Source organism: Battus philenor, unplaced genomic scaffold (assembly GCF_028537555.1).
Source record: "Battus philenor isolate CCGP_79_NKW_IND1 unplaced genomic scaffold, ilBatPhil1.0.hap1 SCAF_13, whole genome shotgun sequence".
Classification (NCBI taxonomy): Eukaryota; Metazoa; Arthropoda; class Insecta; order Lepidoptera; family Papilionidae; genus Battus; species Battus philenor.
Window position 1 is genome coordinate 14814493 of NW_027181675.1, and position 23728 is coordinate 14838220.

The window sequence follows — 23728 nt, forward strand, 5'->3', positions numbered from 1 at the left end:
GATATTAATAGTTCATAGTATGGTATAGCATTGTATGTGATGTAAGCATTTAACTAGCGCTTCGCTGTTCGTGTAACACAAGCCTTAACCATCTCACTCATATAACTATGGAAAAGGCTTCACAGCACTTTCCCTATATTTTTATTTTTTTTATTAAATATACCTGAATCACCCATGCTGACCGCCATAAAATAACAATTTTTGGCACATAGTTTCTCACTTTGTGTACATATCTGATACATATATATACGAGGTGTGATAAAAAATATGATTAATGAATTTTTAATTGAACTACTGTATATACGTCCATTTCAAAACTAACGAGACAGGTTCAAAGATGCTCATCATCCACGAGGTTCAGGGGATAAAGATCGAGGTGATCATCATTGTCTGTCGAACAACAGACACCCTTGGGTTGTATAACAGTGTTCATCATGCTATAGCAATATCATCGCACAGATACTGGCGTACAACCTGATGATAATATGGAGTAGGGATGAGGAAGTGGTCGCACGAGATGTAATTTTAAAACCCGGACATTGTCAGGGTGTCTTTAAATGGATTAAAACAATGATTATGACAATGGACTTAGTAAAGACAATGCAAAAAAAATTCCGGAAATATTTTTATTTCGTTAATGGCTGTGGAATATAGATCCTAATAATAATAATAAAAAAAGATTTATTAAATGATAATAAAACTTGGAAATTAATTGGTATACTACTGTTATGGTGATATTGTAAAAATCACCATTTCAGAGATCCGGGTGTGAAGATGAAGAAGCCATACACAAGACTTCAATTTTATTCGACTTGCTATCAAATTTGAATCTTCGGATATTCTTCCTATGACATATATAATGATCTCCGGCAATAATACCATGTCCATAATTTGAAAAAATAGATGTACATATATATCATGGCATTGATAACAAATGTACTGCCAAGGTAGATAGATCGGTCAGGATAGGTGACAGATATGTGTGTTTGTGTGTGTGTGTGTAATGGTGGCCCCTATGTGAGCGGCTCGGCTCTCGCGGGCCCAGGCTCGCATCACCGGGACGGACAGGAGCTTGCTGCAGACTTACCGCTGAGACAAGAGAACCCACTCGTACCGGACTGCAAACTCGACATGGAGCCCCTGGAATAATATTACTTTGGTTCCAGGTGTACCTTTAAGGTGACGAATACATAGCTGACATTTTTTTTAAATGGCCCCCGCTATTGGAAGCCTCTCGTATCCCTGTTTTGTTTAGGACAGAGACTTTATTTACAAATAATTTCTTCATGGTTTTATCTTTATTCTACACTCACTTTCATTCTTCTCAATTTCTTTTATTCTTTCCTTTTATCCTTCACAATATCTTGCAATTTTTTTTTGTTCTTTCATTCCTTCTTGCTTTCATCGCCTTCCTTTCCTCATCTTTTTTACTCTTAGGTGGCTAGGTACAATTTTATTTCTAATCTTTATTTTATTCTTACATTTCTATCATTATCTTTTGATATTACAGATATGTTTAGATTAGACTTTTTTTCTTTTACATGTGTTTTTTATGTGCATTTTGGTTAAAGTTTTCCTATTTTTATAATTTTTTATTGCATTGCTTACCACCCTGCGAGCAAACGATAGAAATGATGGGCGAAGGTTGTCGTCGCCCATCATTAAGGCGATGCTTTTCGTGTCTATTTTCATTTTAACTTTAATTTTAAAATTACAAATATCTTTACATTTCTAGATTGAGTGTATGCGTGTATGATAATATATCTGTGTTTGTGTGAGTGTACCTAAGGGTGGGTGTGTGCGTTTCTCACTTGTACTGGTGGCTGGCGAGGGTCTCGTAGAAGTACATGAGCTGCGCCGCGCGGTGAGTGCTGTCCAGCAGCTCGCAGCGCCACTGCAGCACGTAGCTGCCGCACTCCGACATCACGTGAGAGCCCTGCAGTCATACAACACCCATATATATCATACACCAATGGTATTGTTTTTAAGGTAATATCAAAATGTGACACCCCCTGAGACAGTAACACACTCCCTCGAGATAGTAAGACATCCCTTTAAATAATGACACAACTCCTTCAAAAAGTAAAATGTGACATCTTCTTGAGATTGTGACACGCCGCATTATGAAAGTAAAATATAACACTCCCTTAAGTGACACCCCCTCTAGAAAGTGACACTCCTTAAAGATAGCGGCAACTTCTCTAGATAGTGACACCCCCTCTAGAAAGTGACACTCCTTTAAGATAGCGGCAACTTCTCTAGATAGTGACACCCCCTCTAGAAAGTGACACTCCCTTAAGATAGCGGCAACTTCTCTAGATAGTGACACCCCCTCTAGAAAGTGACACTCCTTTAAGATAGCGGCAACTTCTCTAGATAGTGACACCCCCTCTAGAAAGTGACACTCCTTTAAGATAGCGGCAACATCTCTAGATAGTGACACCCCCTCTAGAAAGTGACACTCCTTTAAGATAGCGGCAACTTCTCTAGATAGTGACACCCCCTCTAGAAAGTGACACTCCTTTAAGATAGCGGCAACATCTCTAGATAGTGACACCCCCTCTAGAAAGTGACACTCCTTTAAGATAGCGGCAACTTCTCTAGATAGTGACACCCCCTCTAGAAAGTGACACTCCTTTAAGATAGCGGCAACTTCTCTAGATAGTGACACCCCCTCTAGAAAGTGACACTCCTTTAAGATAGCGGCAACATCTCTAGATAGTGACACCCCCTCTAGAAAGTGACACTCCCTTAAGATAGCGGCAACTTCTCTAGATAGTGACACCCCCTCTAGAAAGTGACACTCCTTTAAGATAGCGGCAACATCTCTAGATAGTGACACCCCCTCTAGAAAGTGACACTCCTTTAAGATAGCGGCAACTTCTCTAGATAGTGACACCCCCTCTAGAAAGTGACACTCCTTTAAGATAGCGGCAACATCTCTAGATAGTGACACCCCCTCTAGAAAGTGACACTCCTTTAAGATAGCGGCAACCTCTCTAGATAGTGACACCCCCTCTAGAAAGTGACACTCCTTTAAGATAGCGGCAACTTCTCTAGATAGTGACACCCCCTCTAGAAAGTGACACTCCTTTAAGATAGCGGCAACATCTCTAGATAGTGACACCCCCTCTAGAAAGTGACACTCCTTTAAGATAGCGGCAACTTCTCTAGATAGTGACACCCCCTCTAGAAAGTGACACTCCTTTAAGATAGCGGCAACATCTCTAGATAGTGACACCCCCTCTAGAAAGTGACACTCCTTTAAGATAGCGGCAACTTCTCTAGATAGTGACACCCCCTCTAGAAAATGACACTCCTTTAAGATAGCGGCAACTTCTCTAGATAGTGACACCCCCTCTAGAAAGTGACACTCCTTTAAGATAGCGGCAACTTCTCTAGATAGTGACAACCCATCTAGAAAGTGCCTCCCCCTCTAGATATTGATACCCTTTTAAAATAGCGGCAACTTCTCTAGATAGTGACAACCCATCTAGAAAGTGCCTCCCCCTCTAGATATTGATACCCTTTTAAAATAGCGGCACCTTCTCTAGATAGTGACAACCCTTCTAGAAAGTGTCACGCCCTCTAGATAGTGGCATCCCTTTAAGATAGCGGCACCCTCTCTAGATAGTGTCAACCCTTCTAGAAAGTGCCCCCCTCACTAGATAGTGACACCCCCTCCGGATAGCGACACCTCTTCAAGATAGTGACACCCCCTCTAGATAGTGATACCCCCTTTAGATAGTGACACCCCCTTTAGATAGTGACACCCCCTCTAGAGAGTGACATCCCATTAAGATAGTAAAATGTAATACCCCTTATCGTATTATGTGAAACAAGGAGATTTAACTACTTTCTGGTTCAAAGACTATAATAATGGCTTCCGTTAGAAGTTTCTAGAAGAGAATCCTCACCTGTATGCTCTCTCCGTCGTGGCAGACGAGGGTGGGCTCGACACGCGAGTACTGCTGGCCCTCGCGCCAGCCGCGCGCCTCCAGCTGCTGCAGCAGCGAGCGCGGCTCATCACCGCCGCCCACGCACAGCGCTGTGCACACACACCTCAGCGTGAATACGACAAAAAGTAAAAAGAAACCTCACAATGTGTTTATTGTCAACATATTAATGTTTATTTACATTTATGTCTTCAAAAAGTTGACAAATCCTTAGGAGGTCTTAGTGTAAGTATATAAAGTTCAACGAGATATCTTAGACCTTCCTTTCTTATTAACAGTATATTTTAAAATAAATCCTATGACAGTAAATTTTTTTTTAGTTGATTTAATTGTTGTAAATATACAGAACTGTTTTATGATAATTTCTCTAAAAATCTACTAGATGGCGCTAGTCAAGTCTCATAGACGCGGTACTGATTTACCGACGCTTTGTTCTTTTTATCTTTGTTTTTTTAAAACCACTCTGTACGTGTGTAATACGTGCTAAAATAAATAATTAATTATATACCGATATATTATAAAGATTGTGTTTCTGTTTTCCTAGACCTTGAAGACCAGCCAACCATCGTCTGCAAATTATGTGGACTTGATTTGTTGACTTATTTAAATGGTTGGTATATACATCAAAAAAAAAACAGAAACTGTTATGTTTCTGGCCAGCTCTCAGATCAGCATTGCGAGTCTGTGGTATCTTTAACCTAATTAAGTGCAATCTTTTAATTTGAATTTATTAGGTAGCATTATTGCTGGTCTGAATTAGCAGTCGTCGAGAGACATCGTTCGTGCTATCGACAACGTCGGGGCTGAAATACTCTAGGATGGTGACCACAAGACGGGGCTTCCACTCCACCTGAAGGACCGTCGACATTATCAAGGTTACGGGAAGTAGCTTAATGCGCGTGTTTGGTGACAATATTTGGGGCTTTGTAGTGGACTTCTCCGCTGATATAATAGCTATGCTAGTTCACCTTGGTCCGCTTCGACTGCGATTTTACAATATCTATTGAAGATTTTTGACATGGCATATTCTAGTTCTTCACAGGTGGGCAATACAAAAGTGGACTTGAATAAGTCGAACCCTTCCGTTTTAATATAAAAACAAATGTTACATGAAAATTTTAGAAATGGTAAATAGTGGCATGGCACCACAGGCATAAAAGAGACATTTTGCAGATGGAGTTCCATAATGATATTATCTTTTTTATTTATCTTGTTTTACTTTTGAGTCTTAACCCTTAATAGTCTGAAAGAAAGTGATTTTTTAAATATTATTAAGTTTTCTTGAGGGTCTAGATGAAAGAAAAAATAGAGTTTTTTAAAATTTCGTTGGAAAGAGTATTATACAACAGTAAAATTCGTACAGACAACCTATAAAAAAAACTAATAGTAACGTGAACATTCGGTTTAAAAGATTGGTATCAAAATTGAAACTCTTGGCTATTAAGGGTTAAATATTATATAGTTTTCTCTGTGTTTATTATTATAACCACTTCGGATTGTCCTTTTTAATTTTACAATTTTTTTTTTGTCTACAGCTGGACATAGACCTGTATCGAACATCTTCCGATGAACATAAGTTCATCTACCTTATGGTGGCCTCCAATCAAGAACTGGTAAAAAAAATTCCATTGCGAATATGTTACATCTGTCTCTTTCGTTTGTTATTTCAGTTTGCTTGAACAGGTGTGTGAGAAAGAGAAGGAGTAATAAATAACAGACCTGTGGCGTGGTCTTGCGCTGGAACGTCGAGTGTGGTGTGGAACACGGTGAACGCGATGTCGTGGCGCAGCACGTCGAAGTCCCACGTCAGCACGCTCTGCGGATCGCGGTTCGCCACCACCACCTCGTGGACCTAACAAAATAAATAAAATAAAATTAAAAGTTTTTATTTACATTTATGACCTATCTTACAGTTTAACCCTTTCAGCCGATAGACTTACACCGCATAGGCCTCGCAAACATCACCTTGATGACCGGTCTTGCACTACCAGCATCCTTCCAGCAACTTCCCGTAACCTTAACTATGTCGACGGTTGACCTAGAGGGGGGCCTACCCACGCTGCGTCTACTGATGATGATCACCACAAGAAAACCCTTCGGCCTCCTCCAACGGCTTTAAAAATTATTACTTAACAAATAGCACAGTAAAACCTACCCAAGCTGTAAGAAAATGAACAAGGTATAATGAGATTTGCAGGTGCCAAAAATATTAAAAAAAAAATCAACATTTGTATGCCATTTTATTTCCCGGACCATCATCATCATCATGATAATTTCGAAGCGCTCTGCAAGGCATAAACCTCCCCCAATATCGCCACGATGATCAGACTTCGTATTACTCTGAACTTTATCATCATGTCAGCCGATAAACGCTTTTTGCAAAGTACAGGCCTCCCCCAAATATCGCCACGATGACCAGTCTTCATATTCCTCGAACCATAACTATCATGACAGCCTATAGACGCTTTTCGCAAAATATAGGCCTTGCCTAAATATCTCCACAATGATCAAACTTCGTATTCCCCGGATCATCATCATGTCAGCCGATAGACGCCTTTTGCAAGGTACAGGCTTTCCCCAAATATCTCCACGATGACTATAATTCGTATACACCGGATTATTATCACCATGTCAGCCTATAGAAGCTTTTTGCAAGATATAGGCCTTTCCCAAATATTTCCACAATTAACAAACTTTATATTCCACGGACCATTATCAACACATCAGCTGTTAGACGTATTTAAAAGGTATAGGCCTCCCCCAAATATCGCAACGATGACCAGCCTTCATATTCCTCGAACCATAACCATCATGTCAACCTATAGATGCCTTTTGCAAGGTATAGGCCTTCCCCAAAGGTTACCACCATGACCAGATTTTATATTCCACGGATCAGCCTCCGCCAAATATGGACACGATGCAACATGAAGTCCACTAACCTGTCCCTTAGCAAGACTGACGGAACGGTAGATGCTATCCTCACTAAGAGGATCTCTATCACGCTCCGTAAACGCTCCGCTGACGTATAGACTCTTCGGCACCAGGCCGCCCTCGTGCACGAAGCTCTGCAAGCATAAAACTCTTTATCACCACATGTTCTTAAACTCCACCACGACTCTTTGAAACAGACATAAAATACAGGCAGTTTGGCTATAGGTGATGAAGTAGGTGTGAATTTATACCTAATTTTTTTTCGACTAATATATGGTACAAATTATCCAAAAATTAAAAGCAGAAATAATGTATAACGTAACGATAACATAAATAAATATCACATATTAAAATTAACTATAATTTATTTACTTTGTGTTTGGCACTAATCGGTGTAACATAACTCCTGAAGATGCCCCGTGGAGGGGTGAAACACGTGTTGAGTAATTTGGCGGTGGCGGTTGTGTGATTCGCATTGTTTGCCGCATACGCATTTATCAGCGGGCTGGCGGGCGGTGCATTTCATTGCACGACTACCACTGCATGTGCGGAAGTGGCTAAATATTGGTCCTTTTCTTACTTAGGATGGACTTCCGCGAAGTAACGCCTGATTCCATTAAATAACTATTATTTATTATCTGTGCTTGCAGACTTTACTGCCAGATGTCATTGGCCAGTCGCATTGAAATTAAAAAATTAATTAATGTAACATATTTGATTGTGATTTCAAAGAGTTATTAAAAGGGTATACAAGCTTTAAAAATGTTGGCAAATGAATAATATATTCATACCTATAACCAATCATTCTGTATAATCTTAGATTAATTACCGATTCTATACTAAGGTTTACAATTTAATATTGCACCTAGACAAAAGATTTACTAAAATAATCAATATGTTTCCAAGTTGTTGATATAAAAATAAATTGATTTTAGTGATCAAGTACTTTTAAAATCTACATCCATCAACACGTTCCACGGCGCGACAATTTTTGAAAATTATCCATTCAGGCCGCGTGGGGCGTATACGACACACGGTTTAAAAATTAAAAAAAGTTTTTTACGTTATTGTTTTTTACATGTCAACACTGCGAAGTTAAAATTAGCGGGAAAAGGATATAAATTTTAATATGCATTACATACGTGATGTGAAGTTATATACATTCGACCCTACAATTCATTTAAGAATCCTTTGTTATTCAATGAGAACTGCAAATAGCCTGAACGGAAAGTGCAGTGGTAGTTGTACACGCCCCACATGGCATGGATTGACACAAATTATTCTTTGATACATTTTTAACATACTGTATAAGTTGTGTTATATACGTGATATAATTCTTTAATTAATAATCTTTTGTTCTTTTTGCTCATCGAGCCCCTCCCTCATTCTTCTCCCAAAGATATCTATGGTAGGAGATATTATAATCGCCACCCTTGGCAAGTTGTTATGGTACAAAGAGGGCGCTGCTGTTCGTCATCAGGAAACTTGTGAGCAGTGGCAATGCTATATAATTAATTCACAAAGTGTGAATTATATAACATTAGTAAGAAAAGGACTAATATTTAGCCACTTCCGCACATACAGTGGTAGTCGTTCAATGAAATGCACCGCGCGCCAGCCCGCTGATAAATGCGTATGCGGCAAACAATGCGAATCACACATGCCACTCTGTGTTTGGCACTAATCGGTGTAACTCAACTCCTGAAGATGCCCCGTGGAGGGGTGAAACACGTATTGAGTAGTGGTGGCGGTTGTGTGATTCGCATTGTTTGCCGCATACGCATTTATCAGCGGGCTGGCGGGCGGTGCACTTTGTTGCACGACTACTACTGCATGTGCGGAAGTGGCTGAATATTGGTCCTTTTCTTACTTAGGATGGACTTCCGCGAGGTAACGCCGGATTCCATTAAATATTATATAACATTATCTCAAGTCTCATTCCAGGGACATCAGTGTACACCATCTCGCGCAGGTTTCATTATTGTAAGTCACTACCTGCTTTATCATCTGATTCTTACGTTGAAACAAAAATAAAATGTCTATTTTTTGTACATGCCCTTTTGAAGAGTTATTTCAATTTAATAAGTAGTAAGATACCACCGGTTTGTAAACTCTGATCTGTTAGGAACCGTTCAGAAACTCAACATTTGCTCTTTTAAACTTTCATGTGTACATTATAATATCAATTATGTAAATGTGTCGAAAAAATCAAATTTCACTCATTTCGATCGACAAATTAACATTGAAATTTCTGAATAAATTATAACATATTTCTCTACTAAAACTACATACGTCACAACTACGGTGTGATTGTGAACATTTACGGTGCACGTATATGCTTGCCCGTAGTTCGACTACGTTGTGCTTTGCTCGTATAGATGATCTTTACATTTATTGTATCTCTGACAGTGTTATGCCTTATATGTAGCTATATTTAACAGAAATGCTCGATTTTAAACGTTCACAGGAAGAATGATGAATAGAGAATAAAGTAACGGAATAGAATGTGCATAGCTGGACATAGATTACCAGGAATATGTTGAAAACGGACTTCAACTACAGTCTTCCAAAGACCTAAATAGGGTCTATTATTCAACCATTGGTCTATTAGTGCACTAAAGTGCAGCAAATAGTCTCTAATTCATGCGTAATAAACGGAATAAGATTTTATAATTTCGCAAAACATTACTAGACTATCATTTACAAAAATCTTATTATTCGATAAACGAATATTTAAATGACAGGAATCCTTGGCAGTGATGTCGCTTGATTATTTTGATTTCATTTAGGCTATATCTGATAGAGTGTAAATGTATAAATCTGTATTGTTAAATTTTATTAAACTGTGGTTGTGGAGTTTCTTCCTGCTTCTTCACCGCAATATGCATCTTGTGAAGCAAAGTCAAAAATAAAATAGATTAATAAATTGACAACTAATAAGAGTTCTGTTAAAAGTTCCAATGTTGAATAAATTAAATTTATCTTTATCAAGGTTTGTAAGGTTCTAGTGGCTTGCCATATGCCACTATAACTTGTTATCTAAATATAGCATCCTGTCCATTCCTATTTATATGAAAAATATTAAAAAATTAAAAGATGTTCCACTATAGTTGAGAACATGTTGTCTGGAAGGAATTGTTCTAGAATGTTCCTAGCTATAAAAGAACGAATCGAGCATTTCGATACGGTGTGATTGCGGACATGTCACAGTAGAGCACAGAACAGACGAGAAGATTTGACAAGATCTCACGCGTACAGAGTCGTAATAGCGACGCGGCACGAACCACCCCTCAATAATGTTCGTCTGTTGAAAATAATATATGTGATATCTTATTCGTACCTTAAAATAAAAATTATAAATATACTTTTACATCTAATATATAAAATTCTCGTGTCATGGTGTTCGAACTTGAACTCCTCTGAAACGGCTTGACTGATTTTTACCAAATTTAATATGCGTATTCAGTAGGTCTGAGAATCGGCTACTATCTATTTTCTATACCCCTAAGTGATAAAGTATGTTCACACTTATAAAAAAATTTTATTTTTTCAACGAAATTTTTTGTTTTTATTTTTTTATGATACAGCATACAAGAATACATACAAACATAAATTTTCACCCCTCTACGATCAACCCTTATTTTTTATTTGTAAATTAAAATATCAATTTTTTTTTTGCAAAACAACGTTTGCGGGATCAGCTAGTTACGTATAATATATTCGAAAGTTTTTTTTGCTCACGTTACGGCACGTTACAGTGTGGAACTAAGTCTCTTAATCTATTTACTAAAGAACCCGAAGATATATATTGCACATCGACCTTTGGAAAGAGACAATCGTCTAATTTCTTTGTAGAGCATTATCTCTGTCCCACACTACTTATGAGACGTTTTGTCAGTGCGACAGAGATAACGCTCTACGGAGTCGAAATTAGCCGATTGTCTCTTTCCAATGGTCGATGTGTAGTGTTTATCACCGGGTATTGTAACTTAAATAGTAAACTATTTAAAAGTAAGTTGAAGACAATTATTATGATAATTCAATGATGCGTTTCTCTAATGGTGTTCAAACAATGTCCAGTTTTTATAATTAATCTCTATGCTAGTGTCAATAAGATCTGTTATTTCAATAAGATTTAGACATAGAAATAGACGAATAATCACTATTCGCTCAGAATTTCGTAACTAAGCGAACATTGGACTGTATCTTCGCGTTCACTGCTTTACTTCGACAACCGTTAACGTGCTATTGGTTCGTATCGCATTAGATAAACTTTTTCCATCGCGACCGCTATTTATATATCGCTGGCAGGCATTAGACCAGAGTTTCCCAAACTTTCTTGTGTCGTAGACCCCCTGCCATGTTTTTCCGTGTTGGGTAGACCCCCTACTTACCTGATATTGATTTCCTGTTAATTTCTAACTGTAGTGAAATTTAGTGTTAAATACTTAAAGTAAAAACACATGTTAATTTATACATGCATTTAAATTAAAACTACTCAAAATAAAATTTTGTATCTGTTATGTAAAATATACGTAACATTAAAAAAAAAAAAATTTTCCCTGACGTAGACCCCTTGCAGGTTGTCATAGACCCCTAGGGGTCGATATAGACCACTTTGGGAATCAATGCATTAGACGGTTCGACATGAGGTAGGGTGTTGAAGTAATGAAATTAAAAAAAAAACACTTTTAGTTAAAGCAAGAGATTGCCTTAATTACCCCAACTGCACCTTTTTGATATGTCGCCGTCAGCCCCGATTGGCTCGATTGTGGAATTCATTCTTTGTTCTCGGCGCTCTCTTTTATGTCAGATATTTCAGCGTCACATTACTATTGTGTAAAGTAATGTTCCATACATATTTGTAGACATTTTGAGACTTGCTAGTTTGCAGTTGGGTGATAACATTTGTAAATTCAACAGTGGCAGCTGTATATACATTAATCTTATTTAAGGATCTCCAGAAAGGAATACAAGATATGGTAGTCAAATACATTGACAACAAAAAAAGTATTTGTCAAAAATTGATAGAATTATGATGCTTTTTTATTTTTGCCATTGTGTATAGTAAATTTTAGATGTATATCACCCAAAAATGAACACACGGTAGAACCATTATTTACGCAAACTTTAATAGTATTCCTGTATGTACTGCTGGTGTACATAAATAAAGAAATTAGAAACATTTCTTTAACGATATTTCCAAAATGGAATGTTTCTTGGCTACGTTATATGTTTTTAACCAATCATATTAAAGATCTTTGACGGAAAATCTGTCTAGAATTTACATGTATTTTCATTTATTTTAATATTAAATATAAAATTACTTAATTTTAGTTTATTGTCGAGTATTTGTCACATATTCAATATTTAATGTTAACTTATATCCTATTATCTTTTATATATATTCATTTAATATTTAATCTGTACGTCAACGACATTTAGTATTGCTAAAAGAGTAAACTATATATCTTCTTGTATATATCTTGTAACTAGCATTAAGTTTCCTTAAATAATAAAGTTAAAGTATTTCATTTCTTTGCAATTTAAATAACATTGTCACATTAGTTGATATTTATACTGTTCAAAGTTAGATATATAAGTAAAGATATCTAAACACTACCTTGCAGGGTCCTCCAAGGAAATCCGGGATTAGATCCTTGGGAATGTAATCAAGCAGGCCGCCGGGTTGCAGATAGTCCTTGCCGCCGTAGAACAAGAACTTGCTGCGCGTGTTCTCATCTGAAAATATAACCATTACTCTTGTAACTAAACCATATCTGGCGTAAAAATCAGGGAGGAGTCAATAGCCTCCCTGATAAGCGGAATAGATAAAAACTCATTCATAGCCCTCTGCAAAACAATTGCAAAATGTGCTATTGAAAGGAACAAAACGCAAACACAATAAATAAATAGAAAATAGATAAAAAAAGGATAAAATAGAACCAAAGTGATACATAAAACAGTGTTAGAGAATAATTATAGGATAAGTAATAATAATGTAAAATAAAATTGTACAATAAAAAAAATGTAAAATGAAAAATGTAATAACAAAAGAGGAAAGAATGAAAGATTGAACAGAGCAAAAGAGAAAGATAGAAGAACTGTAGCATGAAAGATAGATAATAGACCGAAACAGACAATAAAGTACGAAAGAAGAGAAAGAAAATAAAAAACTATGTGAAAAAAATAAATTGCAAATAAAGTCCCTGTCCCACCTTAAATGGGGGTACGAGAGGCCCCCAATAGCGGGGGTCATTAAAAAAAAAACTAAACCATAATAATTTTCACTCAGATTTTTGACGTTACGAGAGATGTTACCAAATGTTGGTCATCCATTTTCACAGCCATTCCTAATCTTGTAAACTATTTAATGGAATCAGACGTTAACTCGCGGAAGTTCATCCTAAGTAAGAAAAGGACCAATATTTAGCCACTTCCGCACATGCAGTAGTAGTCGTGCAACAAAGTGCACCGCCCGCCAGCCCGCTGATAAATGCATATGCGGCAAACAATGGGAATCACACAACCGCCACCGTTAAATCACTCAACACGTGTTTCACCCCTCCACGGGGCATCTTCAGGAGTTATGTTACACCGATTAGTACCAAACACAAGTTGTTAACTATGCTGGTATTTATTTGTATATTGAGGTCTAACGTTGTTTCCATTATATCAAACTTACCGATGAAGGTGCTGACGATGGTCCACAAAATAGGAAACACCCTCGGTGCCCTCACGATAAGCACCCTCCCCATCGTCTCCGGGTAGTTCGCCTCCACAATCTGTATGATCCGCAGAAGAGCCCTCACTCCTGGCCTCCACAGGTGACGCATGTTCAAGCCATCCAGGTCTACCAGTAGACACCACGATTGAACCGCGTGCTCCGAGGACCTGGTCGCCTCTTCCAATAGCTTCAGACCTTCTTCGCAGACGTGAAGTGTCTGTAAGAGAGAATTAGTATATAAGAGATTTCCATTGTTCCAACTCAACTAACTCAACCATACGGCTTAGAGACTCTTATAGTCTTTAGAAACAATCATAATAACTAATTGTATCAATAATAGATATTTAATTTAGTATTTTTAAGCACAAATCCTGAATGAAGAATTACGCGCTGGTGGAAGAAATTTCAAATTAAGAACTCTTTTGGTATATAAAGTCGTAAGCCTGATGTTTCCTCTTACATGCGATGTTTCTCTTCAAGTTTTTTTTTTTTAATTCATTGTGATCTGATCTTTCTACAATGTTGTATATACTAGCTGATCCCGCAAACGTTGCTTTGCAAAAAAAAAGTTATTAATTAACAAATAAAAAATAAGGGTTGATCGTAGAGGGATGAAAATTTAGGGTTGTATGTATTTTTGTAAGCTGTATCATAAAAAAAAATTTGTATGAAAAATCAAAAAAATTTAGGGGTGGACCACCCTTATCACTTAGGGGTATGGAAAATATATAATAGCCGATTCTCAGACCTACTGAATACGTATAAAAAATTTGGTAAATCGGTCGAGCCGTTTCGGAGGAGTACGGTAAGTTATGTGTACGTAAATAAATAAATAAATCTGGTAGGAGTATTCCTTTCGTAATAAGAGGTTAGCTGAGGGGCGTTGGGCGCAAGAGGTTCTCCAGTGGTGACCAAAAGCCGGTAGACGTGGAGTGGGTGCATCCTCTAGGTAGACCGACGACATAGTTAAGATCATGGGAAGTCACAAGAAAGAGCACAGCACTGATGATCGTTGTGATCTTTGAGGAAGCCCTGTGCCTTTCAGTGGGCGTCTATCTATTAAATAGCTGAAGAATGTCTTCGAATCTATTTCAAATCATGACAATAAGGAAGGAAGAAGGTTATGACTTACCAATTTTAATAGACCGTCTTCACCAATTGACTTCAGTAGACCCTTCACGTCCATTTGGCCCAAGCGTAGAATGTATAATGGACGCCCATCTGTGGACAGCATACAAATAGTTTTAATATAACATAAAGAGCAATGGTAACCCAACGGTGGAGGACTGGGATTTGCGATCGTTGGTTGAGGGTTCGGATCCTAAATGCAATTTATAAAACACACTTTGTGCATTAATTATATAATATTACCTCTGCTCATGAATAAATTTTCGCACGCACGCACGCACATATATATAAGGTCGTCATAAAATAAAGCGGTTGAATGCACAGTCGTTTATTTTTCACAGAGGAAGTTGCAGTCGTATTACAGACATCAATACATTCTCTCTGACAGAACGACTAAATTATGAGACATGACGTTAATGAAACGACGATAAGTATAATTAACATAGAAATCTTTGCGGATTACAATAATGTTTTTTTTTTTAACATTCGTTCTTTCTGCTTTGTGGTGATGGCGATACAATATCGCCATATTAATATAATATACCTTAATAGCCTAGAGTTTCAATTTTGATACCAATCTTTTAAATCGAATGTTCACATTACTATTAGTTTAATTTATAGGTTGGCTGTACGTACTTTACTGTTGTATAATGTTCTTTCCAACGAAATTAAAAAAAAATATATTTTTCCCTTCATCTAGACCAGGGCTTCTTAAACTTTTCTCATTCATGACCCCAATTATGATCGCGAGTTTCTTGACGACCCCATACAAATATAAAAGAAAAATTAATTAATATTTTGTTATAATTGATTTATTAGGTAACAATATACATATACATACGAAAATATATAGTTTGGGATTTCATTTTGAAACATACAAAAATCTAAAATTAAAAATTGCACAAACTTATAGAAATTGTATTTATATTAGTTTAAAACCTTCAACGAATGCGCGTGTCTAGACGCTGCAAGTATACTGTATTACGCCAACTCTAGTGATGTTATAAAATGGTATATATAAATATTTGACATTAAAATCTCTCGACCCCAGAATTTTGCTGCGCGACCTCATTTGGGGTCGCGACCCATAGTTTAAGAAGCCCTGACCTAGACCCTTAAGCAAACACAGTAATATTTAAAAAAATCACTTTCGTAAATCAGGCTACTAAGGGTTAAAGACTTAATAAATTAAATATGTTCTACGTGTGATCACTTTATTTATATATTTGTTTTATTCCTTCTACAAAGATCGTCACGATGACCTGCGCTGCCCGTATACAACGACTTCCTGTGATCTTAGCTATGTCGTTTGTCCACCTAGTGGGAAGCCTGCCCACGCCGCGTCTGCCAATTCGTGGTCGCCGCTATAGAACCTTCCGACCATAAAGGTTACTATTAATACAGACGAGCATTTCTAGCTACATCTGCGATTTAAATTCATTTACGGATCCAGTTCTGCGGTTCCATTTCTGATACGATCTCGCAGCAAAACTTCATTGCTTTCTGGGTGACCTCTAGCCATCTTATTATTCTTATTATTGTTTTAATGTCTAATATTAAACAACGATTACTTAAAAAATAAGTTTTATATTTCGAACACCGCGACATTTTAACAGTCAATTAGATTTCATTGTAATTTTTTTTTGAATGACGTCAAATGTTTGGCAGTAAAAATTGAAGATATCTTTTATTATTTTTTTCTATTTTCGTCTACATAAAAGCTTTACCAGTGCCTTAATGAGATTATGAAAGAAAAATACTATATTAGTCGGGTTAAGTAAATCGGGAATGTTATTGGAAAAACATGGTCACCCTTGTCGTGGTGATGCCAGCCCCCGGGGAAGTACTGCTTCACGACATCCGGCGTCTCGTACTCCGACAACAGCCGGTCTACTTGGTGCTTCTTCCGCCAGAGTAGAGACTGCGAAAGCATCTCCCGCGCTTTCTCCACGCTGAAATCACGAGCACGGAGAAACCGAAGCAGGGTGGTGTCGCTTGGCACCTGTCGATGTAAAAAAAAAGCTATATTTTTAATAAATCGGAACATAGTCGGATCTCATTTAAACCTATCTTTTTCTGCGCCGTCTCTCTTAATATACAAAATAAAAAGAATTTACAAAAAAAATTGCCATATTTCAGTGTAAATTTTCCATTTATTTATTAATTTACACTTTATTGTACACGATAACTAAAAAAGAAACAATTTATATAAAGGTACAGAAGGCGATTTTGTCGCTCGAGGCGATCTCTACCACAACCTTTGGATGGAGATGAGAGACATAAAGACAGATAGGTATGAGAGGGCAGTTGCACATACATACAAATACATACATTTTGATGTACTGAACTTGAGTGACAAAATAGTTTATCCCAAACTATGATATATAACTCTTATTGATCGACAATTAATTATCTACTTATTTTTTAGTCTATTTTGTTTTTGACTCTCCTTGGCAAGATTGTGAAGAAGCAGGAGGAAACTCCACATCAACACATCTTTTAATAAATTTCATCAATACAGATTTATACATATACACTTTATCATATATAGCCGAAATGAAATCAAAATAATCAAGAGACATCGTTGCTGAGGAAGCTCTATGAGAAGAAGGAGAATGGACAAATTTTTCTGCATGTTAATGTGTGGATACGTTCCCGATGTTTTGCTATACAGCAATGATAGAACGATATCCCACCACATATGCCTCCACAAGGCCGACCTTGGGAAAAACGCATTCTCGTATATACGGGAAGGTTATTGATCTTTGATATTTCTGGCTAAAATATTTTGAAATCCTTCATCTACAACAATACTTGTCCAGGGTAAAGCAAAGGATGAAGTCTGCCAAGTTTGTGATGAATGCATTCAATGAAAGCCTTCGCTGTTCACGATGGTCAATCATCACCTTTTCAGCCGTAAGATGTCCGCTGCTGAACAAAGGCCTCTCTTGTAGTTGAATCAGGCTCTATTCACGCGGAACCGGAACATACGAGATAAACATAACTATTAATTTTTGCACTGTATGTGTGTCAAGTTAGTGGCCGGCGTGGGGGGTCATCGGTGATCTTTGGGGGGAGGGAGCATGCCTTATAGTGGATATCTATCAGCTCACATGAATGAATAAAATGTTTCAGTGAGAGACAACATCTCAGCAGGAGTAAGAAGTATATAATGTACCTTTCCTTTCTGAAGCTCTGCTATCCACTTGCGCAGCTGCAGCAGCCGCGACTCCTGCATGGGACTCAGCTCACCCAAGTACCTCTTGATGTACTCGCTGTCCAGGGTATACTGATCTGCAAAAATACAAACCTATTAACTCATTACCGTTCTTAATCCTGGGATATTTCTTCTATCAGAGACGTCTCTTAGTAAAAAGAGAGGTATATAAAGAGAATGCATTGAATGGAGCCAAGTGGCATTGAAAGACCAGAAATGAAGGTCCGTCATCAAGTAGGACTTATAAGCGAAGAGGAGGAACAGTGGGAAATATAAGGAGAAAGTCGACTTCGATAACAATGTGAGAGAGTATAGGAGTAAGACAGTTACAAAATGGACGGTACCATGAGGTACTGGAGCGGGAGACAGAGAGAACGCCAGACAGGCTGACGATATCGCAGCTACGGCAGGTGAGTGTCTCCAAGTTGCCAAAGATAGAGAAAAATGGAAAGCTTTGAAGGAGAATTTTACCCTGAAGAGATCCAAACAAATTTAAAAAATAAAAATTTTAAAACATTAATTTTAATTTATTTGTACGGATTATATAAAGCTTTATTATTATTATTATGGGAGTGAGAGAGCGAGAGTGTGTGTGAAAGAGAGAGAGAGAGAGAGAGACTAAGAAACAATGGTACAAGTTTTTTTGTATATTCTTATTATTGGCATAAACGTTTATTAAACTTATATTTGAACTTGGATATCCAAGATCTACAAGATAAATATAAGACGGGCTTTTTTATATATATACAGACCCTCAACAGGAGGTACCTCCTCTTATAAAAGACCCAAAAAAACCGTTATGAGAACTTCCATTTTCGTAAACTTACTACGTTCAGAACAGGCTATGTTTGCTCGGTATCGACCTCGTATTAACGTACAGTTTGAAGCGAATATAGTAAGGTGCCCAAGCGTTTCTAGGAGGATCAGCTCTGTCCATAGCCATGAAGAAAAGTTCTTTCTATACATTGAGATTTTCCCGTTACAATCTCATCTATTTTGATAAAAGTCTTTGAGCCCGGAGGCAACATTTCTTACGTCACTCAGACCATTCCTTGTCATACAATAAATGTCATCTAGTGGAACACGTGATAGATGCCTATAGACTATTCATTCTTTGTCTATGACTCAAAGGATGCATTGTATTATATCCCTATTTAATATTCTCCTAACAATAATTGCAGTACCCGTAAATATAGCACATCGACTTTTTGAAAGAGACAGTCGGCTAATTTCGGCTTCGTAAAGCACTATATCCTACACGTGCGACAGAGACAACGGTCTACGAATCCGAAATTAGCCGATTGTCTCTTTCAAAAGGTCGATGTGCAATATTTATCGCCAAGTTTCTAGTTTTACATAAAATTTGAAATGACTTTTTTGTGTGAGAAAATGTTGTGCGATTCTTCCTAGGGCCGGTAAGTTCTGGAAGTAATAACAACACGAAGTCCGAAGTAAAAGTGTGTATCCATCAAGCATAGCCCATATTTATACAGATTTAATTTACTTATAACAATCGTCAGCCAATCACAAGCCGAGAAGTATTGTAGCGCGCTCTCTTTCGCACGACGTATATAAACAATTATATTTCTAAGTAAGAAAAGGACCAATATTTGTCAATCACTAATCGGTCTAACATTACTCTTGAAAATGCCCCGTGAAGGGGTGAAAGACATGTTGAGTGATTTAACGGTGGTAGTTGTGTAATTCGCATTGTTTGTCGCATGCGCATTTATCAGCGGGCTGGCGGGCGATGCACTTTGTTGCACGACTACGACTGCATTTGCGGAAGTGGCTAAATATTGGTCCTTTTCTTACTTAGGATGGACTTCTGCAAAATAATGCCTGATTCCATTAAATTATATTTCTATGGGATTCCCCCTTTCGATGCGCCGTTGACGATGACGTCATGTAGCTCAAATTAACTTTTTAAGAACAGTAATTTGAATTTTAGTTTTGAGAGGTTATCATCTGTATAAATACGAATCCTCAAGCTATTTAGACATGTCACACGTGATGAGGAATCAATGGAACGTCTGGTGGTGCAAGGCGAAGTGGAAGGCAAACGATCTCGTGGAAGCTCTCCAACGAGATGAACAGACATCATCAAAACTATCACTAATAAGTCAGTCAATAAATGCTCTGACTCCACCAAACACCGAGCTACATGGCGAGGCTGAGAGAAGCAGGAGGGGCACCAGAACCTGGTACATGACCACAACCACTCAGACAATAGTGCATTAATATTATATAAATATCCGTTTAACTTTTCATTATATCTTGGAGTGATATACCACAATCGCCACAACTGACAAGCAGGTTGGTGATCGCAGTGTGGTATTATGGTACGCAGAGGACTCTGCTGCCCATCCTCTGGAAACTTGTTAGCGAATAGTGGTACTCATATATAAGACTATCCAGATACAGTAATACCCCGCTTCACGCGACCCCGTTATACGCGGTTTCACTATAATGCGAATTGCAAATTTCGCGCTCAAATGCCTCGAATTACGCGAAAGAGTGCGTATAAATATAATGTAGTCATCAACTTCTCTATGGTGTCTTGACCATCTGTCAAACAATTAAAAACAGTGTTGGGTGTTATGAACGTATTTTACAAGAACGTAAACAAAACGTTACCCAAAAGACAATAGATGTATTTTTCCGTAAAAAATAAGAGTATGTATTGCATAAAGTGTTCCTAGAATTAAAGTGATCGATTAAAATGATTTGTATTTTTTTGTAATAATTTTTGACTGTGTTTAATCATAAACCTCGTTATACGCGAATTTCAGTTAACGCGATTTTTTTTGGAACGTATCCCTCGCGTAAAGCGGGGTATTACTGTAATCGAACCCGTGGCGACCTACGATCGCAAGTTTTAGTGCGCTACCACAGCTCAATGGAATCTTTCATACTTTATTGTATGCACTGGATTTTTTATTAATTCTAATTTGTATTGCTAGTGTTTTTTTACAATATTTATTTTTCGCTTAAACTGAACGCAGACAGTTGGGAGAGGGTTGCCGCTATTTGATACGGATCTTTCTTCTCCCAGCTGCGAGGCATGACAGCGTTTAATAATTTTTTACAATTTTCCTTACACAATTTTTTTTATGGGTAAAAACACAGCTAAAACTTATACACATTAACAATATAATTTGGAAGTTTTAGTTGGTACATTATTTTATTTCAAGTCGCTGCCCAAGCGCTACAAACCGTTGAATGCCTTGAGATTTAGGACAATGTGCCGGGCCAACTCATCAAAAGATTCTGCTGCAGATTTTTTCTTGAGAAGGTCCGGTAAGTTGAACGGAGGTATATTAAGGTTTTCACATAAGGTCACGTGGTTACGTCTTTTGGATGCGAATCGGGAGCAGTGTCTGAGTAAGTGATCAAAAGTCTGTACTGTGGAGTCGTCACATGAGCAAGTCTCATTATCGATTATTTTAAAACAGTGCAGGTACTGCTTGCAGTACCCGTGCCCGCTTAGTAGTTGTGTGAGATGGAAAGATGTCTTGATAAGTTTTCGCAGTTTGTTTATATATTACTAGTACACTTATCAAGTTAATATGTCAACATAATAACTAGATATACATGGAGAGCTTTTATGTAGAATAATCTAAACATTTTAAACGTACGTTAGTTTTGAAATTAATTTGATGGGTCTTTACGATCGCCTTCGATACTGTGATGTCTACAAAAAGCGGTCATCATTTATTCTATATATACAATCACCCTGTATAATATGATCACTCTGAAACTCTTATTGTAATGCGACAAGTCAATAACATCTAGCAGTACAGTATATATATAGATGTATATGTATATATATATATGTATGTATGTATATATATTAGTATTCAAAAGATACTAATCACCTTCCCTTTCTTTCGCGGCTTCCCACACTGAAATAAAACGAGAAGCACGCAATGAGACGTTCGCCAGATTACTCTAACAGCTTTTAAGGAAATTCATAGAACAATTGCCCGATGTTTATGTAACACTTTCTAAAGTGAAACGATTCTGAAACATAACTTTAACACAATACAGTCGAAAATACAATGACAGGTTCGCACATACGACTTTTTGTCATGCGAACAGTGATGTCAAGTTATTGTATTGCGACGAGGTTTCATATCGGAAACAATGTGGAAGCACACGTTAGGTTGTATGGCCAAGGTCGCTTATCCAGGTCGCTGGCAGGGAAGGCAGACCGTCGGGTGCCAAGCGACCCGACAAGGAGACAAAGTACATCACGGAGTCCGATTCATGAAATTTTTTAAAATACTTTTTCATCTTTTTTTCGGGACAGGGATGTACACCCTCCTACTTTCATCTTCACTCTCTCATCCTTTACGATTTCTCTCTGTATTCACTCTTTCATACTTCATATTTTCCATCATTCAGCATACAACATTCACCCACATTACACTCACGCATCGCCTCCCATTCCTCGCCACACTTCCTATTACACGGTTTTGTTATGTCTAATTACGTCACCCACCAGCCTGCAACAAAACCGCAAGAAAGTGTCGCAGTTCTCCTCTTCCAAAAAGGAAGCGACGTTGCCACAAGGAATGCTCCGACCCATTTCCATTTGATCAGCCACTCTAAGCCCTCCATATATGGAACAGCAAGTAATTGAGTGCACTACGATCTGGTCAACCCCTGGGTCATAGATGTACAAGGGACTCCCTTTGAGCCTAAACCTATACAGGTGCTCTGAGAATCCTCCTCCTGAACATTTGGGCAAGAACCGTATCCAGCTCCACCTTTTTCGTTATCAAAGCCGTCTCGCCTTCCACATACCTTCTATTCCATTACCCAAGCGTTCCAAGCTTGACTAACGAAACGGGGCATTCCTCGTATTCTGGTCTTCTTTTAATCTTTGGACCGCGTCCTTGGTCAGCTGATCCGCACCCCCATTGCCATCATAGTTTTATGACATTAGAAATGTAAATGAAGTGCGATATAAATAGTAAGAAAATAAAAATTAAGAATAAATAAAAAGTAGAACTCTGAAAGGAAGGCGATGGAAGAGAGACGATGTAGTGAAGAAAAGCATGTAAAGGAATAAAAGATATTGTAAAGGAAATTAGAGGAAAGAATGAAAGACATTGAAAAGAACGGAAGACGAGTATTGAAATTAATAAAAATAATGTTAAACATTGCAATGTAAATATCTAGTAGTAAATATCCAGCCTTGATAGGGGTAGAGAGAGAGGCCCAAAGAAAAAGGAGTCCGATTTAGTTAACAAATGGACTGCAGCTGTGCTAGTCCTTAAACATCTGCAACTGGGCATATGCCTTCCAAATAGGTTTCCAAAAACACCGGTTTGATGCGTTCTGCATATAGTGTCTTTCAACGACCGTTTGTCCACCTCGATTCCTGAGGATCTTTCGTTCCCCCCTACCATGGTAATGCAGGAATATTACTATCTTGCTCCTCTTTTGTCCTTCTTAATATCTCATTCCTTTCCCTTTTATCCTTTCACGATATCCTGCATTTCTTTTATTACCATTCCTTTCATATATCGCCTCACTTTCATCGCCTTCTCTGCAGGGTCGTACATTTTCATTTTCTTTTATTTTGGTTTCTTTATTTTTACTTTTTGCATTTATTATTATCTATATCACAGTTTATTTTTAGTAGACTTTTAAAATTGACAATCTACTATCTACTTTGGTTTATTTAGACGTTGGTTTCTCTGTTACTGGAAACTTCTCGATTTTTTTCAAAGTACTAACACTGTCATCGGTCTGGCGAGT

At 37.7% G+C, this 23728-nt stretch overlaps 1 protein-coding gene across 1 annotated transcript in view; it reads right to left on the reverse strand.

Moving 5' to 3' along the window:
• Positions 1-993: 993 nt before the first annotated feature.
• The window catches only part of retm (real-time), an 86186-nt gene continuing 63451 nt past the window's right edge, over positions 994-23728 (reverse strand). The window contains exons 6-15 of the mRNA XM_068777334.1: positions 17921-18036; positions 16555-16744; positions 14747-14835; positions 13573-13831; positions 12511-12629; positions 6896-7021; positions 5676-5808; positions 3918-4048; positions 1812-1936; positions 994-1140 (exon numbers count right to left, since the gene is read on the reverse strand). Of these exons, the coding sequence (XP_068633435.1) occupies positions 1053-1140; positions 1812-1936; positions 3918-4048; positions 5676-5808; positions 6896-7021; positions 12511-12629; positions 13573-13831; positions 14747-14835; positions 16555-16744; positions 17921-18036 (1376 nt within the window). The 3' untranslated portion in view covers positions 994-1052. The remainder of the gene's footprint in view (positions 1141-1811; positions 1937-3917; positions 4049-5675; positions 5809-6895; positions 7022-12510; positions 12630-13572; positions 13832-14746; positions 14836-16554; positions 16745-17920; positions 18037-23728) is intronic.